At 48.8% G+C, this 22,469-nt stretch overlaps 2 protein-coding genes and 1 long non-coding RNA gene across 9 annotated transcripts in view; 1 reads left to right on the forward strand and 2 right to left on the reverse strand.

Moving 5' to 3' along the window:
- Positions 1–4,356, reverse strand: part of MAP3K3 (mitogen-activated protein kinase kinase kinase 3) — a 79,627-nt gene extending 75,271 nt beyond the window's left edge. For 2 of the 4 annotated variants that reach the window (XM_008271691.5, XM_008271690.5), the window contains exon 1: positions 4,015–4,155. In XM_008271691.5, the coding sequence (XP_008269913.2) occupies positions 4,015–4,018 (4 nt within the window). In that variant the 5' untranslated portion in view covers positions 4,019–4,155. Of the gene's footprint in view, positions 1–4,014 lie in introns of all 4 variants that reach the window. The other 2 variants (XM_008271692.5, XM_008271693.5) reach the window with 2 other exon arrangements.
- Positions 4,357–4,544: 188 nt separating this feature from the next.
- LOC127484491 (uncharacterized) lies at positions 4,545–14,206 on the forward strand. 3 transcript variants are annotated; one of them, XR_016223536.1, is made up of 3 exons: positions 4,548–5,193; positions 9,822–9,878; positions 12,832–14,206. It is a non-coding gene; the product is annotated as an uncharacterized LOC127484491 (long non-coding RNA). The 3 variants fall into 3 exon arrangements; XR_016223535.1 differs by lacking the exon at positions 9,822–9,878 and having other exon boundaries at positions 4,545–5,193; positions 11,535–14,206; XR_007911552.3 differs by lacking the exon at positions 9,822–9,878 and having other exon boundaries at positions 4,545–5,193.
- On the reverse strand, positions 13,568–21,917 carry TACO1 (translational activator of cytochrome c oxidase I). Of its 2 annotated transcripts, XM_070060499.2 has the most exons (6): positions 21,254–21,917; positions 21,037–21,078; positions 20,064–20,170; positions 18,604–18,731; positions 17,226–17,403; positions 13,568–16,782 (listed from the first exon to the last, which is right to left on the reverse strand). In XM_070060499.2, the coding sequence occupies exons 1-6, from the start codon at positions 21,522–21,524 to the stop codon at positions 16,582–16,584; spliced, it is 927 nt and encodes a 308-aa protein (XP_069916600.1). In that variant the 5' UTR covers positions 21,525–21,917; the 3' UTR covers positions 13,568–16,581. The 2 variants fall into 2 exon arrangements, with proteins under 2 accessions (XP_069916600.1, XP_002719516.2); XM_002719470.6 differs by lacking the exon at positions 21,037–21,078 and having other exon boundaries at positions 21,254–21,898.
- Positions 21,918–22,469: the final 552 nt, after the last annotated feature.

Here is a 22,469-nt window from a genome sequence, read left to right on the forward strand (position 1 = left end):
CCAATCTACATCACTACTATATGTAAAGTTTGATGATGAAATTAACCTAAAGGACGAGGCTATAGGTTTGGATGTACCAAACCCAAAACTACAGAATTGATCTCTCCCTCCTGTGTACTTTTACACACTTTTGACAAAGTACCTATAATACTTTGTTGTGCTTATTTGTTTCTACTTTTCTGGTCATCCAACTATAACTTCTTGAGGACAGGATAATGCAGTACAGAGCTTTATACTGCACCTGACACATAAGAAGCAATCACTAAATAAAGAATAAATGGGTAGCTTACATAAAAGCAGGAAAATGACTTTTTCCCCTCCATTTATTTCCCTGAGTAGTGCTCAGTTGGACAGGTATCTACTTTTGGCAAATGCCTAAAATACATCTTTAAAAAATCTGTTATTTTAAAAAATATCAGAAATCTAATCATGACATAGCAAAGTTGACTTATTAAACTGTGATCCAAGTTTCTTTTCTTTTTTTTTTTTTTTTGACAGGCAGAGTGGACAGTGGGAGAGAGAAAGAGACAGAGAGAAAGGTCTTCCTTTGCCGTTGGTTCACCCTCCAATGGCTGCCGCGGCAGGCGCGCTGCGCTGATCCGATGGCAGGAGCCAGGAGCCAGGTGCTTTTCCTGGTCTCCCATGCGGGTGCAGGGCCCAAGCACCTGGGCCATCCTCCACTGCACTCCCTGGCCACAGCAGAGAGCTGGCCTGGAAGAGGGGCAACCGGGACAGAATCCGGCGCCCCGACCGGGACTAGAACCCAGTGTGCCAGCGCCGCTAGGCGGAGGATTAGCCTAGTGAGCCGCGGCGCCGGCCCATGTGATCCAAGTTTCTATCAAAACAGTTGCTAACCACTCTGAGTCTACACAGGTGGTAGAATTCTAGCCAAACTGAATTGAGACTGTCTAAAAGGGGCTCCCAACACTTAGAACTCTGAAGGGTGTCTGTAAGTTACCATGATTCTGACCTCAAACCAAGCTACCAAACCAGAACCAGACCATCTTTAATCCTGTACTCAGTTCACTACAATTTCTTGTAACATTTCCAAGTTGTTACATATTTTTCGGTAATATACCCCATTAGTTTCACATTGCATTTATTTAAAAAATCAAATAAATACCAGAAAATTATTCTCAGGTATTAATAACATCACTTGCCACTATAACTACTAAAACTGGGAGAGAATTCTAGTATAACCAAAAAAAATGAGTCAATCCTCATTTTTTAAATAGCCAGATAGTGTTAATGCCAAAAAAGGAATACTTCCTATTATTTAAAAGGTAAATATCATTTCCACTAGAAATTTACTGGGGCTAACAGCCAATATAAAATCTGACCTGTTTTTATTAGCAGTCTAAGTTGTCAAACAGGCTTGAGTCTTGGGCTTAGAACAGCTCAGGAAAATATGACTGCTAACCAAAGAACCTGAGGGCAGGGAGCCAAATTAGTTTTAGTCCTTCCCTCACTGGGCTGGAGTTTAACAAGTTAACTAAAATATTAAGAAGTCTTGGCCGGCGCTGTGGCTCAATAGGCTAATCCTCCGCCTTGCGGCGCAGGCACACCAGGTTCTAGTCCCGGTCGGGGCGCCGGAGTCTGTCCTGGTTGCCCCTCTTCCAGGCCAGCTCTCTGCTGTGGCCCAGGAGTGCAGTGGAGGATGGCCCAAGTGCTTGGGCCCTGCACCCGCATGGGAGACCAGGAAAAGCACCTGGCTCCTGGCTTCGGATCAGCACGATGCGCTGGCCGCGGCGGCCATTGGAGGGTGAAAGGAAGACCTTTCTCTCTGTCTCTCTCTCACTGTCCACTCTGCCTGTCAAAAAAAAAAAAAAAAAAAAGAAGTCTATGTTTCTCTCTTATCAACCCCTTAAGTTTATTTAGAATGACAGCAACTACAACAAACTAACTACACTGGGAATTTGAATCTTTATAATTTGCATCATCAAACTGGAAACTCATATTTCATGTGTATGTATGTATGTACACGTATCCTCACTGAGCCCCATATAAAGAAAACTAAACAGCCAGGTATCGGGGAGAATTCCACATTTGCTCTGATCATGTATCAAGGTCATCTACAAGAGGAAGGGAATGGTACATGAGGAAGGTGCTGAAGAAAGCCAGGGCAGTGGTTCATAAACCAGCTTTCCCAACACACAGCAGCCACCAGGCAAGTTAATCTGTCGCCTCACTGCTTTTTTATGTAAATTTGACAATGAGGACAAAAGAAAAAATTCTGGGTTCCTGCTCTCTTTTCTTTGGGGGTCTGGACCCTATCCATATATCCCTCTCCTCCTTCCCATCACTCTCTCTCCATATCCTCACATACTTAAACTTTTTGAAAAAAATGTCTTAAAATGTGAATACAGGCTTACATCTATTTTCATGTTGGATAATGAAATGCAGCCAAAACATCTGGGCACTCTGGTTTTACAGTCAAGGAAATGGGGAGAGCTTTGCACCCCCTCAAGTATTTCACACTCTTGAGAATGAAGGTTATCCCTACAGGACCATAGGAAAGCTTAGTAGAAACACTATGGCAATATAGGTTCATAAAGCAGTTCAAGCGGTTGGCTCAAATTCTGTAACACAGAACAAATGTCTGAAGCCTGGGGAAGAGAAAGAATTCTGTGTCCTGTTTACAGTAAATGTTCAATTTGTTAAATCAGATTATTAGACTCTAGGCCTTACTGGGTTCCTTTTATGCCTCCTCTCAGCATTTCTGAAGTGGGGCACAGGAAGGAAAGAGTAACTCCAGCAAACCAACAGACCCTTCCCATACTGTGTATAGAGCAGCATGAAACACAAGGCAACTCATTCACAGCCAGTGCGTGGAGAGGGGTCACCGAAGACTATGTGGCCAGCGTGACATAGCATATACACCTAACCTCCAGCAAAGATGACTTGACCTTGCTATAGGACAAAGCAAACAGGAACGCTCCCTCTGCACTCAGGGCACTTAGCTGAGGCAAAAGTCCCCTTCTTTCGCTGACATTTCCCCCTTTACTATTTAGGACAATACAAAATATCTTGCAAAGCTTGCTACTGGGGACAACAGTATCACAGCACCTGTCCCGACCGAATCAATGTTGTGTTTTTTTTTTTTTTAAAGGATCATTTGCTTCTTAATCCAGTCCAACAGTCATTTGCTAAGGTACCAGAAAGGATACTATACAACAGTTCAGACGCTGCGTGTGGAAGACATTAAAAGCTTTTCTTAGATTACATCTTCACAGCAGAAATCGCAAATACTGACAAAAAGGAAATGATTTCATAGAGATTCTTTTATGCAGCGAATGTTTCGTGCAGCAGTTACATAATTTCAGGGATACCGCAAGATAAAGATAATAGATGTAAGACACTGCCCCCGGATCGTTCAAAAAGTAGGCTATGCCCGGTAACTGGCAGCGCCCAGCCTCCCGGAGCCTCCAGCCAGCCCCGTGCGGGCAGCGCGCGTTCGCCCGCCGCCCCGCGCCTCGCGTCCATCCCCTCGCGGCCGATCCCACACGCCCTCCCCCCGCGCAGCGCCGCGCCGCGCCGCGCACAAGGCTGGAGAGCAAGCCCCGGGAACTCTCACAGGCCGGCCAGTGCGAGCAAAGGGAAGGAAATGACACAGGCAGGAAAAAAAAGCAAATCAAGGAAAAGACACAACAGCAGCTGGGCCTGCACCAGCCTCCAGCCCGGGCCCCACACTGCGCTCTCGCTCCCCCGCCCTCGGGCTCGCGCGCCGGCTCGCTGGGGCCGGAGCGGGCGGCCCGGCAGAGCACGGGCCCCGGGTCCCGCCGCGCCGCCCGGAAGGAGGGCTGCCGAGCGGGAGCCGCCGGCGGGGCCGCCCTGGCAGGCCGCGGGGAGCCCGAGCCCCCGCCCGGGACGCGACGCCGGCCGGCGGTCCGCAGCTCCCGGCCCGGCGGGCTGTCCATGCCTGTCAGGCGGCGGCCCGGGGTCCTCCTCCCCTCATCCCGGGGCGGGGCGTCGCGAGGCAGCGCGGGCACAGGCCGGGGCGGTGGCGACACTCACCCATGGTGGCGATGGCGGCGGCGGCTCGGGTCCGAGAGTGTCACCTCCGCAGCCGGAGCTGCATGCCGGGGGCCCGGGCGGCGGGGACGGCAGCGGGCCTGGCTCCGCGCGGGGGGCGCGGGCTGCGCTCGGGGCCCCCGCCGCCTGCCCAGGCTCCGGCTCCGGCTCCGGCCGCGACCGGGGACTGTGGCATGGGCAAGGTGGCCCGCTACATCCCCGGCGCTCCTGGGCTCGGCCCAGCCCGGCCTCGGCGGCGCCGCTCGGCCCGCCCGCCCGCCAGTCCCTCAGTGCCGCAGTCGCTCCGTCCGGCCACCGTTCTCCACCTCAGGAACGCTCCGAAAAACAAACCGCTGGTCGCGCAGCTCGCCCCCCTGCTTGTCACTCACACCAGCGCTCGCCAATCCCAAGCAGTGGCTGGACCTTCGCGCCACCCCTACTCGCTTCATCAGCCAATGACGAGGAGGAAGTCGGCAGCCCCCCCCCGTTGCCCCCCCTCCGGCTCTCTCCCAACACCCTCACTCTCAGTCGCCAGCTAATCATCAGCACCACACGATGAACCAATCCCGCCCACTCTCGCAGGATGCCAATGGGCGAAGCCAAGGCGGTTTCCGAGGACAGTCTAGCGCCTGCCAATCACCGAGACAGCGCCCGGTTCCCCGCGCTACTAGCCAATCAAAGAGAGGGCTCTGAGCACCCGCCTCTGCGCATCCCTCGCTGGCGGCCTCGCCCTCTCTCCCTGGGAGGTGTTGGTCACTCCAATCACGGCTCCGGCGCGAGGCTCCGCCCACATTCCCACCTCCCGTCAGTCCCCGACGGCTCCGCGGGCGCGCGGGCTGGCGCGGTTCCCTGCCGGCTACTTAGGGGCTGGGGTTAGGAGAAGGCGGCCGCCGGGCCCCTCAGGCCTTCCGCCCTCCGGGTTCTCCGCGGGCTGGGCGGTTCCGGAGGCCGGCGTCCCGCTCCTTCCCGAGCCCAGCACGGTGCGCGGGATGAGCGGGGAGGCTCTGGCTCCGAGCGCTGCCCAGCTTGCGGCCACCTCTGCCGCGGGATCCCTGGTCGAGGCTGCCGTCCGGACGCGTAGCTCTTCCCCCGGGTCGCAAACCTCCGGGGCCACGCCCTCCGGCCTAGGTCCCTCGGCCCCGGAGGTTGGGACAGTCCTGCAGTGTGGGTTCCTGGAATTCGGTGAGTTCTTTCAGAAAATAGTTTCCTTTTTTCTGGTTGTGAAAGCAACACGAGTTTTGTAGAAAACGATCGAAAGATACGGAAAAGTATAAAAAGGAAAATGAAAAGCTCACCCAGAGAGGGCTGTATCTGTTTCCTACTTAGGTCATGCAACGTGTGCCGAAAGTGGCTTCGCATTGTCTTGTAGTGTGCGTACATTTTATTCTAAGCGTTTTCCCGTGCCACTAAACATTGCTTCAAAACAATATTGACTGCATATTTCAGAAAAAATGACCGTAATTAATTGCTCCAACCCTCACCCCCACCCCCATTGTTCAACATTATACACCCAAATCTTCAGACTCAGTTTCAGTGTAATGTCAGACTCCAGAATAATCTTTCTCAGGTGCCACTGTCAATTAAGAACCTTTCATGGTGGCTTGGCCTGAAGAATTATTTTGGGCTCTTCCTTCTTTATCCCCACCCCTCAATATGTAGTATAGTTCCCTTGTCCTGTTGGTTTTGTTTGTTTTTTTTTTTCCTCCAACAAGCTCTTGTGTCTCTGAGTCCCGATTTATTGTAACGGGGAGACAAGAGTAAAAGGGAAAGAAACGGTCATTTGTTATATACCACTATGTACACCCCCTGATTTAATCTGAGTAGCTCCAAGGTAATTAATAATACTGTGGTAGGCATTTATCTAACCTTTAAAGCCATTAGGATACCTGTGTCCACACGGGTGTCAGTGGTTTGATTCCTGGCTCTGGCTCCTGACTCCAACTTCCTGATAATACAGACCCTGGGGGGCAGAGGCGATGTCCCAAATGATTGGGTCTCTGTCACCCACCTGGGAGACCTGGATTGAGTTGGCCCCTGGCTTTGACACTAGCTAGGGGCCACTGCAGTTATTTGGGGAGTGAACCAGTGGATGGGAATTCTCTGTCTCTCCCTCTGCCCCTCAAATACATTATTAAAGAGGAATTTAGGTGATGAAAATAAAGCTCAGAGAGGTTAACTAGTACAACCATGTGGTGGAACCAGGATTCACACCAGGTCTGCCTGGCTCCTAAAGGCCATGCTCTTATGTTAGGTCAGTGTTTCTCAATCCTCCTTATTCACTCCACTAGAAGAAAAAATTTAAATTAGTTAATTTTACCTAACTTGAGCTTCAAAGGCCATGCATCACTGTATAATCTGAGGTTTTAAAATTTTAATTAATTTATTTCAGAGAAGAGAGTTCCTGTCCACTGGTTCCCTCCCCAAATGTTGGAAACTGAGAACTCAATCCAGGTCTCCCACATGGGTGGCAGGGACCCACCCACTGGAGCCATCGCCTTCTGCCTTCCAGTATCTAATACACTGGCAGGAAGCCGGAATTGAGAACAGAGCCAGCATTTGAACTCAGGCACTGTGGGATGCAGGCATCCCAACCAACATCTTAAGTCATAGGCCAAAACCAACCCCCTAAGTTTTTTCTTTTTTTCACCCCTTGAGAACCTATATTTGCTTTGTTGGGGACATTATTACCCTGCTGACAATATATGTAACAGGCCAAACTGGAAGTCATTATTTGCTAACCTGAGGTCCGGACCTGACCCTTAGTTTTATTGGCCTGTGAGTTTTATTTTTATATATATATATATATAGAGAGAGAGAGAACACATATTATGCCAATGGAAATCTAGTACCTACTCCAAGGCCTGTATGCGAAGGTCTGCTCAGCAGCTTACCTCTGATTTAACATACAAGTTAAAAATTGATTTAAGTACAAACCTGGACGGGGGGCTCTTCCTGTATTCTTCTCTTCCCCTATCACCCATATATCCAAGCAAGTCTTTTCAGCTCTTGTTTCAAAATGTATCTGAATCCAACCATGTCCACTGCCACCAGCCTGTCCAAGCCACTGCCTTTGTCTCCTGGATGACTGTCCTAGTCGCCTGTCTGATCTCCCTTTCCGGTGCCGGCAGTTCAACAAATCATTCTCCAGCAGCAACCAAGAGAAATCCTTCTAAAATGTAGTTCCCATCACGTGGCTCCCCTGCTGTCAGTCCTCCAGTGGCTTCCCTCCCCTTAGAATAAAATCCCAACTCTTCTCATGACCCACCCAGTCAAGCAGAAGCTGGCCCTGGCCTCGTTTCCTGCCTCTTCTTTCTTCCACCATTCTCTCTCTCCCTCCATCACTGCCCACCTGGCCTTATTCTTTGAACTCACCAGGCTTTTCTTCTCAGAATCTCTTTTTATTATTATTATTATTATTATTATTATTATTATTATTTACAGGCAGAGTTAGACAGTGAGAGAGAAACAGAGAGAAAGGTATTCCTTTCGTTGGTTCACCCCCCAAATGGCCGCTATGGCCGGTGCACTGCACCGATCCAAAGCCAGGAGCCAGGTGCTTCCTCCTGGCCTCCCATGCGGGTGCAGGGCCCAAGCACTTGGGCCATACTCCACTGCTTTCCCGGGCCACAGAAGAGAGCTAGACTGGAAGAGGAGCAACCAGGACTAGAACCTGGAGTGCTGGCGCTGCAGGCGGAGGATTAGCTTAGTGAGCAGTGGCACCGGCCTCTTCTCAGCATCTCTGCATTTGCCATTTGTTCTGCCTGGCCTGCTTGTTCCCGTCTCTGTAGCTTGTTCAGGTGTGTGCTCAAACATCAGCTCTTATGAGAAGTCATTCATAACCACCCCATGCTAAATAGCCCCTCCCCTTGTCATTCTCTGTTCTCAAATTTTTCTTCATTGTACCTGAAGTTATATATTTCTTTGCTTTCCTCCAACTACAACACTCATAAGCTGTGTAGAAGCAGGGATTTTGTGCTACACTCTATCACCAACACTCAGAATAGTGCCTCACACACAGGAAACTGCAGCCATGTCTCTGTCCGCTCCTTTCCCATTCCCGGCTCCACTATCCTAGTTCAAACTCTCAAAATCTCTTACTCAGATTAATCTAACAGCCTTTGGGTGGATATTCATATCACAGAGTCATCTTTCTAAAACAGACACTTGATTCTGTCATATGCTGCCTGACAACTTTAGTTTCCCATAGCCCTTCAAGTAAGTTAGTTATATAAATGTAGTTACAAAGCCCTTCAGGACCCAGTGCATTCCTTCTCCAGCTACACATCTTCCCATTTTCCATCTGCACCAAATTCTATGCTCCAGCCCCATGGAACCACAGGTGGTTCCTCAAATACAGCTCTCATGCCTCTCTACCTCTGCATGTGCTATGTTGTCTATACTGAAAGCTCTTCTTGGGACCAGTGTTGTGGCTCAGTGAGTTAAGCCAATGCTTACGCTGCTGAAATCCCCTATCACAGTGCTGGCTGGAGCCCTGGTTGCTCAGTTTCAGATTCAGCTCCCTGCTAATGTGCCTTGGAAGGCAGAAGATGGCCCAAATGCTTGGGCTGTTGCCAACCATGTGGGAGACCAGGATGGAATTCCTGGCTCCTGGCTTCTGGCTCAGACGTAGCTGTTGTGGTCATTTGGAGAGTGAACCAGTAGATGGAAAATCTCTGTATTTATTACTTTGCCTTTCAGATAAATCTAAACCAAACCAAACTGAACAAACAAACAAAAAAACCCAGCTCTTCATTTCTCTCCCACCCCCATTCTTTCAAGGAAGTAAGCCTAAACAACACTCCCTCCAGGAAGCCTTCCTAGGTACCTCCAAATCTGGGCTAAAGCCCTCTGACATGCTCCCAGAGTCCCCAGTACTTTCTTCAACAAAGCACTTGTCCCATTCTATTGTAAATGCCTTTAACCAAGTAAGCAAGTCAGCATGCCTACCACCTTTTTTTCTTTAAGATTTATTTATTAGGCCGGTGCCACAGCTCAACAGGCTAATCCTCCGCCTAGCAGCGCCAGCACACCGGGTTCTAGTCCCGGTCGGGGCGCCGGATTCTGTCCCGGTTGCCCCTCTTCCAGGCCAGCTCTCTGCTATGGCCCGGGAGTGCAGTGGAGGATGGCCCAAGTGCTTGGGCCCTGCACCCCATGGGAGACCAGGAGAAGCACCTGGCTCCTGTCTTTGGATCAGCGCGGTGCACTGGCTGCAGCGCGCTGGCTGCGGCAGCCATTGGAGGGTGAACCAACGGCAAAAGGAAGACCTTTCTCTCTGTCTCTCTCTCTCTCTCACTGTCCACTCTGTCAAAAAAAAATTTAAAAAAATTTATTTATTTATTTATTTGAAAGGTAGAATTAGAGAGAGAGAGAAGGAGAGACAGAGAGATCTTCCATCCACTGGCTCATCCCCTAAATGGCCACAATGGCCAGGGCTGTGCCAGGCTAATGCCAGAAGCCAGGAGCTTCTTCCAGTTCTCCCATGTGGGTGTAGGAGCCAGGAACTTGGAACATCTGCTTTCTCGGGTGTACTAGCAGGGGGCTGGATGTGAAGTAGAACAGCGGGGACGCAAACTGGCACCTAAATAGGATGCTGGCACTACAGACGGTGGCTTAACCCACCGCGCCACAGCACTGGTCCCACCTACTACCTTTCCTAGCACATTCAAAAAACATAAATGCTTGTTGAATAAATCAACCTCAAATGGAGATGTTAGTAATTGAATGTAATTTCCACAAATGTGCTTTTCGGTTGTATATTTTAACTTTTCCTACATTGCTTTCTGTCATTTTCCCTATGTGAAACTTCCCAGACAGGTCATGGCTTTGCAAAGCTGCCCTCTGGTTTTACATGCAGTGGATACCCCTGGGTAAGCATCCAAGCCACACTTGCCCCCAATGCTTAGAGCCACAAAAAGTGCTGGTTCCACCAAGCCACCCCAGCACACACTAGCTGCACTTTTCTTCTTTCATGAACTTGGAACACCTGGGTACACGATACAAAACAATAAACAGAGATGAATGAATGCTCTTAGGGGATAGCTCCATAGATTTGTTGTAAAAAAAAAAAAAAAAGAAGAAAAAAAAAGTGTATCACCTGATTTGGTGAAAATTCCTTTAATTTAGAGGCAAAGCAGAATATATTTGAATTACCAGTTTAAACAGCTAATCTGTGTTATCAAGGAGTAATGAACAGTTCATACAAGATGCTGACAAGCAGGAAGTCTTATAAATTAGCACTTCTAAATAAAACTTGTTTTTTCACTTTGAAGTTTTAAGATTTATTTATTTGAAAATCAGAGAGAGAGAGAGAGGGAGAGAGAGAGCGCGCGCTTCCAACTGCTGATTCACTACCCAGATGGCTGCAACAACCAGGGCTGGGCCAGGCCAGTGCCAGAAGACAGGAGCTTCATTAGGGTCTCCCACGTCGGTACAGGGACCCAAGCACTTGGGCCATCTTCTGCTGCTTTCCCAGGCCATAGCAGCGAGCTGCATCAGAAGTAGAGCAGCTGAGACAAGAACCAGCACCCAAATGGGATACCAGCATCGTAGGTGGCAGCGTTACTTGTTACGCCACAACACTAGCCCCTGAAATTCTACTTCTATAAATTTGTCCCAAAGGATATGTTGCAAGCAAGCAAAGGTAAAGAATGTTCATTGCAGAGCCAGTGTTGTGGCACAGTGGGTGAAGCCAACGCCTCTGATATCGATACTATATGGCAGCTGGTTCATGTCCTAGCTGTTCTACTTCCAATCCAACTCCCTGCTGATGTGCCTGGAAAAGCAGTGGAAGACTGCTAAGTGCTTGGGCCTCTGCCACCCATGTGGGACACCTGAATGAAGCTCCCAGCTTTGGCTTGGCCCAGTCCTGGCCACGGTGGCCATTTGGGGAGTGAACTGGCGGATGGGAGATCTCTCTCTCTTTCTGTGTCTCTCCCTCTATTAACTCTGCCTTTCAAATAAAAATCTTTTTTTTTTCTTTTTTAAAAGACTGTTCATTGTAGCATCTCGTGTAAGATCATCCCAATGTCCACTGACAGAAGACTAGTTAAAGAAATTATGGTATATTAAACAATACAATATTAAGTAGCTACTAAAAAGAATGAAGAGTAGATACCAAAAAGGTATCCGAGATATTTTGTGAAGTGGAATTGAAACCAAAAAAAACCCAAATAAGTTATAAAGCAAAAGGTACACAGTCAGCACATTACATTTTTAAAATGTTAATTCATACTTAGTGGGGAAAAGGCCAACATTTACTAAAATCTTACTATTGCCAGGCATTGTCTTATGTGCTTAGCCATCTAAGGGTTCAGGGTTCAATTCCAAGTGCTCCCCACTAAAAGTACTTAACATACATAGCTTATTTCTCAAAACAGCTCTATAAAATAGGTGCTATTATTAGCCCACTCCCCTCTTTAAGATAAAGCTGGCGCTGTGGTGCAGCGAGTTAAAGCCCTGGCCTGAAGTGCTGGCATCCCATATGGGCGTGGGTTCTAGTCCGAGCTGCTCCTCTTCCAATCCAGCTCTCTGCTATGGCCTGGGAAAGCAGTAGAAGATGGCCCAAGTGCTTAGGCCCCTGCACCCACGTGGGAGACCTGGAAGAAGCTCCTGGCTCCTGGCCTCGGATTGACACAGCTCTGGCCGTTGTGGACATCTGGGGAGTGAACCAGCGGATGGAAGACCTCTCTGTCTCTACCTCTCTCTCTAACTCTTTCAAATAAATAAAATTAATCTTTAAAAAAAAAAAAGATGAAGAAACAGGTGGGAAGAGAGGTTCTTGCCTAAGGTTGCTAGTAACTGGCAGAGCCAGAATTTGTTCCCTAGCAGACTGGCTCCAAAGAGTAGAACACGACACACTAGGTTGTTCATGGTGGTTGTATCTTAGGAGGTAGGACTAATGGAAGGTTTTGTTGTGGTTGTTATATATTTCTGTAAGATTTTATTTTTTAAAACAAATAAATATTACCTTTTTAAGGTAATACCTATTTATTTATTTGAAAGTCAGAAATAGAGAGAGAGAAGCGGAGAGAAAATCTTCCATCTGCTGGTTCACTCCCAAAATGACTGTAACATCCAGGCTGGGTCAGGCGAAAACCAGGAGCCAGGAGCTTCTCCTTGGTCTCCCACGTGGGTGCAGAGGCCCAAGCACTTGGGCCATCCTCTGCTGCTTTGCCAGGTGCATTACCAGGGAGCTGGATCAAAAGTGGAGCAGCGGGGCCAGCATTGTGGCGCAGTTGGTTAACACCCTGGCCTGAAGCACCAGCATCCCATATGGGCGCCGGTTCTAGTCCCAGCTGCTCCTCTTCCAATCCAGCTCTCTGCTATGGCCTGGGAAAGCAGTAGAAGATGGCCAAAGTCCTTGGGCCCTGCACCCGCATGGGAGACCCGGAAGAAGCTCCTGGCTCCTGGTTTCAGATCGGCACAGCTCCGGCCATTGCCACCATCTGGGGAGTGAATCAGCGGATGGAAGATCTGTCTCTACCTCTCTCTGTTCTTTCAAATAAATAAAATAAATCTTAAAAAAAAAAAAAAAAAAAAAAAGTGGAGCAGCTGGGACTTGAACTGGCACCCATATGGGATGCCAGTGCTGCAGGCAGAGGCTTAACCTACTGTGCCACAGTGCTGCTCCCTCCCTTTTAAATATTTTTGACAGCAAACGATAAAAAAAGAAGACAAGTAAAAACTACTATCCTGTCCATTGGCTGGACATGGAATAAGGAGGGAAAGTAAGCTGAGTAAAGATAGTGTGGTATCTAGCATCAGGTTCCTCTTGCCTGCTGGGTCTCTCAGTAGATCTTTTTAAATTTTTTCTCTTCATAGAATGTCTCCAGAGGAACCCACAGGGATTGAGATACAGTCTGGGAGTTGGGGCACGTGGAGTCCGAAGCCTTACCGACTGCTTGTGCTATTGGTTTCAGAGAGGAAAAGCAGCTCAGCTCCGTGGCCAAAGCCGTCACGGCTCTCCTGGCTCTTCTGACTGAGCCAGGGCCTTTTGCAAAGGGAGGCAGCTTCACACTTGAGTGCTCTCAGAGGAGTCAAAGCTGTGGGCTGCCCCTGTCACGGATACCTTCATCCTTCCAAGGACACTTGGAAATAAGCCTAGGCTGCCTTCAAGGCCTTGAATGATTCTGTGTTGCTAAGACTATTACTAAAGATACGGCCAGGCCAGCCAGTACTGATCCCAGTCCTCTGACTTTAAGCTGCACCTGACTGCTGGACTCTCAGATGCTGTCTTCCTAGCTGGACAACTATGTGCAGTTTTTTTTTTTTAATTAAAATATTACATAATATAGTATATCATTTATAATTTCGACACTATATTATATAATAAATGACTACAGAAAATAAAACTCAGTAAGATCATCATTACCCTGAGGACAGTTTTGATATTTTGATACATTTCCTTCTAATATTTTTAAATTCACATATATACTTCAGAAGTTGAACCACACTACATACAATCTTGTATCATTTTTTCCCCATTTAATATTAAATGTAAACATTATGACATCATACATTCTTTGAAAAATAATTTTAGAGGCAGCACAACATCTCATCATCTGGATGTAACCATCTTTATTTAACTAGCTCCAAATCTTTACCGCATCCAGAGAGCAGAAGAGATAAAGTAAAGGTTCATTTCTGCAGAGCACCACCAGGGGTCAGCCCAAAGCCAAAGAGATACTACAAGCATGCCCTGATGTAGAAAATCAGTGACGCGACAATCCACATTAATAAATTACATTAGATTAGCAGAGGCCTATTCACTTGAGTCGCCAAGTTCCCTTCAAGAACGGGCTCACTTAGTACAGATTTCTCAGATTAGAAATGATTAGATTCCTTCCAGTTAATTTATATCCTACAGTTCCAAAACAGCTATTTTATAAACCAATGTCTATAAAGACAAGGTGTGGTATTAGATTTGTTCTCACCTGCTTAGTATGAATGCATAGAATTGGGCTATTTTGTAAGCTTTTTTTAGGAAAATCAAATAACAGATAAAAGTATCTTATAAATTATGAAGCAGCATATAAACTTCAAGGTCCTTGATTCTGATGTGTTTCTCAGATATTTGGATGGAATATCTCCTACAAAAACTAAAGAATCCTGGCTAGTATGATTATGCAATGAGGTATAAGAGCATATATTTTGGCATGCAATCATGGATTCCTTCATTGGTTGCCCACCCCCGCAACCCCTGGCCCTGCTCTCCAACTGTTGAAGTCACTGTAGAATTAGTGATCTGTTTTTTCTAGAAGCTCAAGTTATGTATAGTCAAATTGATCTTAGTTGTTTTCCATCTTTTTTTGCCTGAAGCTCCTTCAGGATAATTACTCTGAGCCCAGAACTGGCTGGAACAACTAATAAGTAGGTGGGTAACAAGGATCCCAAAGCCACTCCTGACCTGACATGCTTAACAGGCTCCACCAAAGGTGGCTGGCACTCCTGGCCTCTCTAAAGCTAGAAGTGACTATGAGGATACTTCAAAAAGAAAAATGGAATTAGAAAATGAGTTTACTGGCCGGCACCGCAGCTCACTAGGCTAATCCTCCACCTTGCGGCGCTGGCACACCGGGTTCTAGTCCCGGTCGGGGTGCCGGATTCTGTCCCGGTTGCCCCTCTTCCAGGCCAACTCTCTGCTGTGGCCCAGGAGTGCAGTGGAGGATGGCCCAAGTGCTTGGGCCTTGCATCCCATGGGAGAACAGGAGAAGCACCTGGCTCCTGCCTTTCGGATTAGCGTGGTGCATCGGCCGCAGCGCGCCGGCCACGGCGGCCATTGGAGGGTGAACCAACGGCAAAAAGGAAGACCTTTCTCTCTGTCTCTCTCTCTCACTGTCCACTCTGCCTGTCAAAATAAATAAATAAATAAATGAGTTTACTTTAGTGAAAAAACATCTTGAAATCCATGTGGTTGTTAAGGTAATATGTATTTGCTGTGAACTTTTTGAAGCACTCTTGAGCAAAAGGTGCCAAGGGCCCTAATTCCTGCCTGGCCATGTTCTCATTTTCTCTCCAGTCTCCAGTGCCCTGTCATTTGGCATCAGAGGCGAAAAGGAGCTAGCATTGGCCTTTCTGGGAACAAAGCAGTTTTCAAAATGAGCTTAGTACAGCTCTTCCTGAGAGAAGCCCAATCTGCTAACAAGTCAACTCTTATCAGGGGGGTCTCTTATTGGCACTTGATCTTCATGGCTACAGCCTTAAGTTGTCTGGTGGAAGAAGGGCACAACGCCATGCGAAGTGAACCAAGATGCACATGCAGCAACTCGTGCTGCCTTGGGCAGCTCCAGCAGGGAGCAGTCCTTTGTCTTCCCTCTGAGGTTCCATTTTGTTTTTTAAGATTTATTTATTTGAGAGGTAGAGCTACAGAGAGACGGAGAGACAGAAAGGTCTCCATATGCTGGTTTACTCCACAAACGGCCGCAATGGCTGGAGCTGAGCCAATCCAAAGGCAGAAGTCAGAAGCCTCTTCTCGGTCTCCACGTAGGTGCAGGTGCCCAAGCACTTGGGCCATTCTCTGCTGCTTTCCCAGGCCATTTGCAGGAAGCTGGATTGGAAGTGGAGCAGCCAGGATCTGAACCATTGCCCATATGGGATGCCAATGCCACAGGCAAAGGCCTAGCCCACAATGCCATAGTGCCAGCCAAAGGTTCCATGTCTTAAAGTAGGATCTAACAGGGCACCATCTGAACAGCGTGTGCTCTAAAGTACAGTTCCTAGTATATTGTAGGTATTCCAGAAATACTAGCTGCATGAATAAAAGACAAGTATAGACCATTAGACCACGAAGTACCTGGATAGAGGTACATTTCTATGGCCAATAAAAAACAAACAAACAAACAAAAAACAAACAGGAGACTAGCATTGTGGTATAGTGGGTTAAGCCACTACCTATGACAATAGCATCCTATATCAGAATGCCAGTTTGAGACCCAACTGCCCTGCTTCCAATCCAGCTCCCTGCTAATGTGTCTGAAAAAGCAGTGCAAAATAGTCCCAGTATTCTGCCCACAGCCAAAGAGAGCTGGAGTTCCAGGCTCCTGGCTTTGGTGTGGCCCCATCTTAGCCACTGCAGCCATTTGGGAAATAAATCAGTGGAGGGAAGGTCTCTTTCTGTCTCTCTCCCTCTCTCTCTTTCAAATAAGTAAAAACACAATCAATAAGCCTGGGATTGGAGTCACAGAACTAAGCCTCTTGAGCAGAGGGTCCCAACAGGTAGACCCAAACTCAGGAAAATTCAAGTGCGACCCAACAGCAACCAAGTTCAATCACTGTTATTACTTAGGAGCAGCTTCTAGTACACAGAGCCTCTGGGCACCTGCAATCCTCACAGAGCCAACTACTTGAGATCAGAGCCTGACCAGCTGACTGGTCTCACCCTGCATCCAGCAGTATCAGGGGCTCATATTCATCCAGGTAGACCCTGAGAGGCCAGCAAAGCTGACAAGGCCTCCACAGAAGCGTGGGATTCCTTGGCCCCAAGACCACAAATCCTGGTCTTAGATCTCCTAACCTGCTAGGCCCCCCATTTGCTCAAGTCTATGGAAGGAACCTAGGGCCACACAGGCCTGGTTACTCAATGTTGTCATAGACACGAATCACATCCTCGTGGTTCCCGAGAGCCTGGATGAGAAGGGCGGCCTGCTCCAGGTCGGGGTCGGCCAGCTGCACCTTCGAGTTGGGGATGAACTCCAGCGCACAGGACACAGAGCACAAGCCCAGGGAGTCCAGCTTCTTCCTCACTTGATGCAGTGAAGAGACATCACAAATAAACTGGGGATAAAGGAGAGTCAAGAGGTGAGGGCCAGGAGGTAATAAGACCAAACTAGACAGAACTCTGCAAAGTCCTGGATGGAACTACTATAATGTGTTTAAGCTCCTCCCTGGCCCAGACCTAAGTTCTGAATGTTATGAATCCCTCTTGTAGTCCTCAGGACTGTAGTCCATATCCAATACTCACTTAACCAATGTACAGTATGTGAACTCTGCTTTCACCTGTGCCCTAGTGTACAGAAAGAACCAAGAGAGGCATGTGGAACCCATCAAGTGCCAAGGTTTCAATTCTGCAAACAAGTCAATGGAACTGATAAAGCTACCAAAAATGGTACATTTATTGCTGAATCTGAGTTTATTTCAGGTGTCCTAATGGGCCACAGTGGGCTGAGCATCTACTTGGCCCATCGGAAGCCCACCAAACACAAAGGCTTCGTACTCACCTTAAAGAAGCTCCTTTCTTCTTCGTCTTCTGTCTCCTTGACATCCTCAGCTCCTGCTTCAATTGCCAGCTCCAGGGCACGCTCCAGGTTCACGGCGTTCTTCTCTCTGTCTTCCACTCCAACCACGACCACCCCCTTTTTGTCAAAGGAATGACGAGCTCCTTCAGCCATCATTCCCCTGGCAGGAAAGCAAACGGGCCAGGGGAGGAGTGTCAATGCCTCTGGTCATTCAGTCTCCCTAAAGCACAGCACGCGAACATTCCCTTTCCCACCCAGCCTCTGTAGCACACACAAACATGTTACAGCAAGATCTCTGAACTAGAAGATGCAGCTGTCTCTCAACAAGGGAACAGTCCAGGAATATCCCTGCCTTTTATTTTCTGCCTAGATTGGAGCCTGGAGGATCAAAGACTTTGTTCATCATGTTCCATGCCAATCAAACGCCTTCCTGGAGGAACATCTTAAGACAGAGAGGATACAGATGGGACAGTGGGACAAAGATCTACTTCTACACTTGAACAACACTTCTTTTGGATCCTGCCTAGTACGGAACACATTCAGAGAAAATAAATTATCCCACTGGGTTCTGCTAAGGAAGTATGCTTAAAAGCACCACCAGGATATAGGCTGGCGCCGCGGCTCACTAGGCTAATCCTCCGCCCTGCGGCGCCGGCACACCGGGTTCTAGTCCCGGTCGGGGCGCCAGATTCTGTCCCGGTTGCCCCTCTTCCAGGCCAGCTCTCTGCTGTGGCCAGGGAGTGCAGTGGAGGATGGCCTGAGTGCTTGGGCCCTGCACCCCATGGGAGACCAGGAGAAGTACCTGGCTCCTGCCATCGGATCAGCACAGTGCGCTGGCCGCGGCGGCCATTGGAGGGTGAACCAATGGCAAAGGAAGACCTTTCTCTCTGTCTCTCTCTCTCTCACTGTCCACTCTGCCTGTCAAAAAAAAAAAAAAAAAAAAAAGCAAGCACCACCAGGGGGGTGGACATTTTAAGTGCCACAGTGAAGTAGCCCCTTGGGATGCCTGCATTCCATATCACAGTGCCTGGTTGAAGCCCTGGCTCCTCCACTTCCAATCCAGCTTCCTGCTAATGCACACCCTGGGAGACAGCAAGTAATGGTTGAAGTTCTTTGGTCCCTGCCACCCATGTGGGAGATTCAGATTGAGTTCTGGGCTCTGGCTTTAGCCTGGTCCCACCCTGGCTGTGGCAGTCATTTAGGGAGTGAACCAACAGATGGAAGATCTCACTCTCTCTGTCAAACCCAATAAAAATAAATGTTCTTTACAAGTATTATCAGAGACCACTAGTACTTGCCTTGCATAGAATTGAAACCTAAAGTCTTTACCCCCTACAACTTCCCCCAGACACACACCTACCCGTTCTTGTTCAGGATATGTCTAATGTCCGACTGGCACTTGGAGCCACTGTTAGATAACGCCTCAATGAGCAGAGAAGAGCCACCAGGGCCTCGACCCTCATACAGCAAATAAACATCCTTGGTTTTCTGCAATAAACAACATAAGCACATTTTTCTATTTCCCAATTTCTTCCTGCATGCCATCCCTGAATCATAAGGCCCCAAAGCTGACTCCATGATGTGGGCTCTCAAGTCTTCACTTTGTCCCCATCCTCTGGAAGGAGGCAGCTGTTCAGTTATGATCCCTGTTTCCCTAACAATCCAGCCGTCTCCTAGCTTTGCTCTCCCACCTTCCCAGCCAAATCCCAAATCTGCCCCTGAGTCACTCCCACAAAATGTATCCTCCTATCCCCCATTCTGCATGAAAGCCGCCTGTGATGCCTCAGTACTCCTACCCCTGCAGTGCTGTGAAGCCTCGGTACTCCTACCCCTGCAGTGCTGTGAAGCCTCGGTACTCCTACCCCTGCAGTGCTGAGTGCTGAGTGCTGCTGCAGAAAAACCACACCTCTGGGCCTTCCCATAGGGGCCACAGAAGACAACGTGGTCTCAAAATTCAAACCACCTAGAGCTCTAGTGACCAGTCTCATCTGCTCATTCCTCTACTCCTTCCTACTCATTCCATCTCCAAATCCAGTCTCTGCTCCTTTCTCCAAGCACCCTGCCCTGCACCTTCCCAAACACTCTGATCTGATGACTCCTTTCCTGTTTCACAAGAAATCCAGGGCCCTGCATGAGGGGAAAACCCTGTCTCCACAACCTCATCCACAGTGTGGCCTCCATGAAGGCAGCGTGCACCATGGCTAGAGCACAGGCTCTGGAGCCGGACTCTGGTTCCCAGTCCGTCACTGTCTGTGTGACCTGAGTCAGTCACCTAAACGTTCTGTGCCTCATTTTCCACCTAAGGGGCAGTGAAATGCAGAGTTCCTATCAAAGTACTTGGCCTGTTGCAAGCACTCGGTAGCTATGAACATGATTATAACTTCCTCAGTCCTTCTTCCTTGTCTCAGGGGACATCTGAGTTCCTCATCCTGCCTCTCCCACCACCACTAGCACCTCTACCCGCTCCCTTTCTACTGGCTTTTCTCCCTAAGGGTATAAACATCTGAAAAAGAGAAAGAAACCCTTCCTCAATCTAACACCAGGGCTTCCCCCACACCATGCTCCTTCTTTCCACCCCATCTCCTCACAACTCAGCCAAGCAGCCCAAGGCTGCATGGTTCTGCACACTGTCTAGCCAGCCTGCTACCAACCATGCTCCTTCAACCAATGGTCAAGGACAGAGCTCCCAGCACCCTCTGGGTTCAGGGTGCCAACCACATCGCAACCCTTCTCTGATCACTTAAGGAGTTTCTGGTGGCCTCCTAGGTATGCATCCTGGGGGATATGATCAACAACAAGAATGCCAAACTGAGGACGCACCTCCATCTTCAGTGCCGCCTCAATCGTTGACTTGGGCATGTGCTTGCTGCGACACACCTCTAAGATGTTGGCCAGGTTGCTGTTGAGCTCAGGGTTGGGGCCTCCCTCTGAAATAAAGAGAAAATAGTGAGCAGTGAGCTCTCATTACAACATGGGAGAAAAAGGGGGATTTCCAGGTCCTCACACCCCCAGCCAAAACAGTGATATGTTATCACTTAGTTTTCCATTAGTTTAGAACACTTTTATTTAGTGTTTGAGTGGGATATGGAGAAGTAGCAGTTTGGAAAAGTGTCTAGTTCACTGTGTCTTTAGCTAAGAATTTTATTTTGCTATGTTTTAGTGAACATCACTTTGTATGAAATAAAGAGGGGATATACCAGCATCTCCTGGACTTATTATTAATATCCCTTGCTCTTACTTTATTATTGCGTACATAATACTGAAATGTTCAAATGACACTGTAATCATGCTCATTGACTCTGAGGGTAGGGGCTGTGTCTTATTGTATTTATATTATCAATGCCTGACAATACAAAATAAACATTCGGGGCGAGCATTATGGCACAGTGGATTAAGCCACTGCCTGTGATGCTGGCATATCATTGAGCACTCGTTGAAGTCCCAGCCACTCCAGTTCCCATCCAGCTCTCTGCTTATGCTCCTGGGAAAGAAGCAGCAGGTGGCCTGAGTACTTGGGCCCCTGCCACCAACGTGGAAGGCCAGAATGGAGTTCCAGGTTCCTGGCTCTGGCCTGGCCCAGCCCTGGTTACTGCAGCCATTTGGGAGTGAACCAATGGATGGAAGATAGCTCTCTCAGTCTCTCTCTCTCCCTCTGTAACTCTGCCTTTCCAATCAATAAAATAAAATCTTTAAAAAACAATAGTGTTGGTCAAACTTCGCACCAAGAATTGAGAAATAAAAAGGAAACAATGCAACAAATCAGCTCTGAGTACCAGGGTGGAGTTACACTCACCATCCTGTCTTGCTAGGCTCCTTCTCTGGTAAGCACAGGTGTCTGGAAAGGCGAGCGAGGAGAGCCAGCGTGGGAAGGTGTTTGGGAGGGTTTATGAGGTGGGTGACGATGGGAATCGGGGAAGGAACAGAAAACGCAGGTCCCGAGATTCGGGAGGCGAGTGAGGCCTCGGGCTCGGAAGGGCACAGCCTGCCAGCAATGAGTGACAGGTTCTCACCTTTGACTGCCAGGCGAATGCTCAGAGAGAGCTTGGAGAAGACGCGACTTCTTTCAGTGTCCTTGGGACCCTTGATGTGCCGGACTTTGGACCACTTGTTGTGCCCGGCCGGGGCCGCCACGGTGAGGTGCAGCATCCTGCCCAGAGCTGGGCCGCATTCTAGGGGCTCGGGCTGGGCGGCGCGTGGAGGAGCCGCCCGGAACCCAGGACCTGGCGCCCATAAGCACTGGGCAGCTGCCCTGCTCCAGCGGGCCGCGGTCCAAGCTGCCATCGGCTCCGACCCTGGGCTGCACGCTACAAACAGTAGTCAACAAGGTCAGCTCCTATTGTCCGCAGCCAGAAAAAGCAGCTCCAGGCGCTGGAGATCTAAAGGCTTATTTATGGTTGCCTCCGGCAGTCCAACAAGGAATGACCCCTCACCGTCCCCGTGTCAGCCGGGAGTGGGGAACCCTTAATGGAGTAGCACACTTCCTGTCCTAGGTCCGTTCTAAAAACACGTCCCCTCAGCCCGCGAAGTCCGTTCCGCCGCTTACAGTACTCGTTCCTTTCGTGCCCCGGGAAGGGTGACCTAGCACTTAATCCCTCCCAGTTGCCTGCGAGCACTGGACACACCTACAATGATCTAAATTCCGAAACTGGTTTTGCTTCAATGTTGATTCGTAACTCTGAGCAGATCCAGAATAATAAATGTATTGTTGCAAAAATAGTATATATGGCCCAACCTCCTCATTCAACAGCAAGGTGATTTGCTCAGTCAGGTTGTCCCTCTTGATGCTAATACTTTCTTTACCAACATAGGAAGGTTGAAAACACAAAATAAGCCTTGGAGCTTTAAAATAGTAAAGTCTTGGGGGCCAGCGTGTGGCGGCAGTGGGTTAAGCCACTGCTTGTGATGCCAGCATCCCATGTGGACACTGGTTCTGATGCAGGCTGCTGCACCTCTGATCCACCTCCCTGTGGTGTGCCTGCGAAAGCAGCAGCAGAAGGCCCAAGTACCTGTGCTCCTGCCGCCCACATGGGAGACCTGGATGGAGTTCCAGGCTCCTGGCTTCAGCGTGGCCCAACCCTGGCCCTTATTACAACCACTTGGAAATTGAACCAATGGATGGAGGGCCTCTGCCTCCAGCAACCTGGGGCCTGCAGGGCAGTTTCTCTGTATTCTTCAAAAGAAGGGTCCACTTCCCTCCCCTTCAATTGCTAACTTTCAGGATTATTT

The sequence above is a fragment of the Oryctolagus cuniculus genome, chromosome 17 (assembly GCF_051225735.1).
Source record: "Oryctolagus cuniculus isolate XC-2025 breed Fujian yellow rabbit chromosome 17, ASM5122573v1, whole genome shotgun sequence".
Classification (NCBI taxonomy): domain Eukaryota; kingdom Metazoa; phylum Chordata; class Mammalia; order Lagomorpha; family Leporidae; genus Oryctolagus; species Oryctolagus cuniculus.

What these genes read in the sequence shown, in the direction of transcription:
- TACO1 (XM_070060499.2), bottom strand. Translation starts at nt 21,524, where the DNA reads ATGGCAGCTTGGACCGCGGCCCGCTGGAGCAGGGCAGCTGCCCAGTGC. An exon ending in CATTCGCCTGGCAGTCAAAG is followed by an intron (nt 21,079 to 21,253) that starts GTGAGAACCTGT and finishes TCGCCTTTCCAG; the next exon opens with ACACCTGTGCTTACCAGAGA. An exon ending in AAGAAAGGAGCTTCTTTAAG is followed by an intron (nt 16,783 to 17,225) that starts GTGAGTACGAAG and finishes CTTTATCCCCAG; the next exon opens with TTTATTTGTGATGTCTCTTC.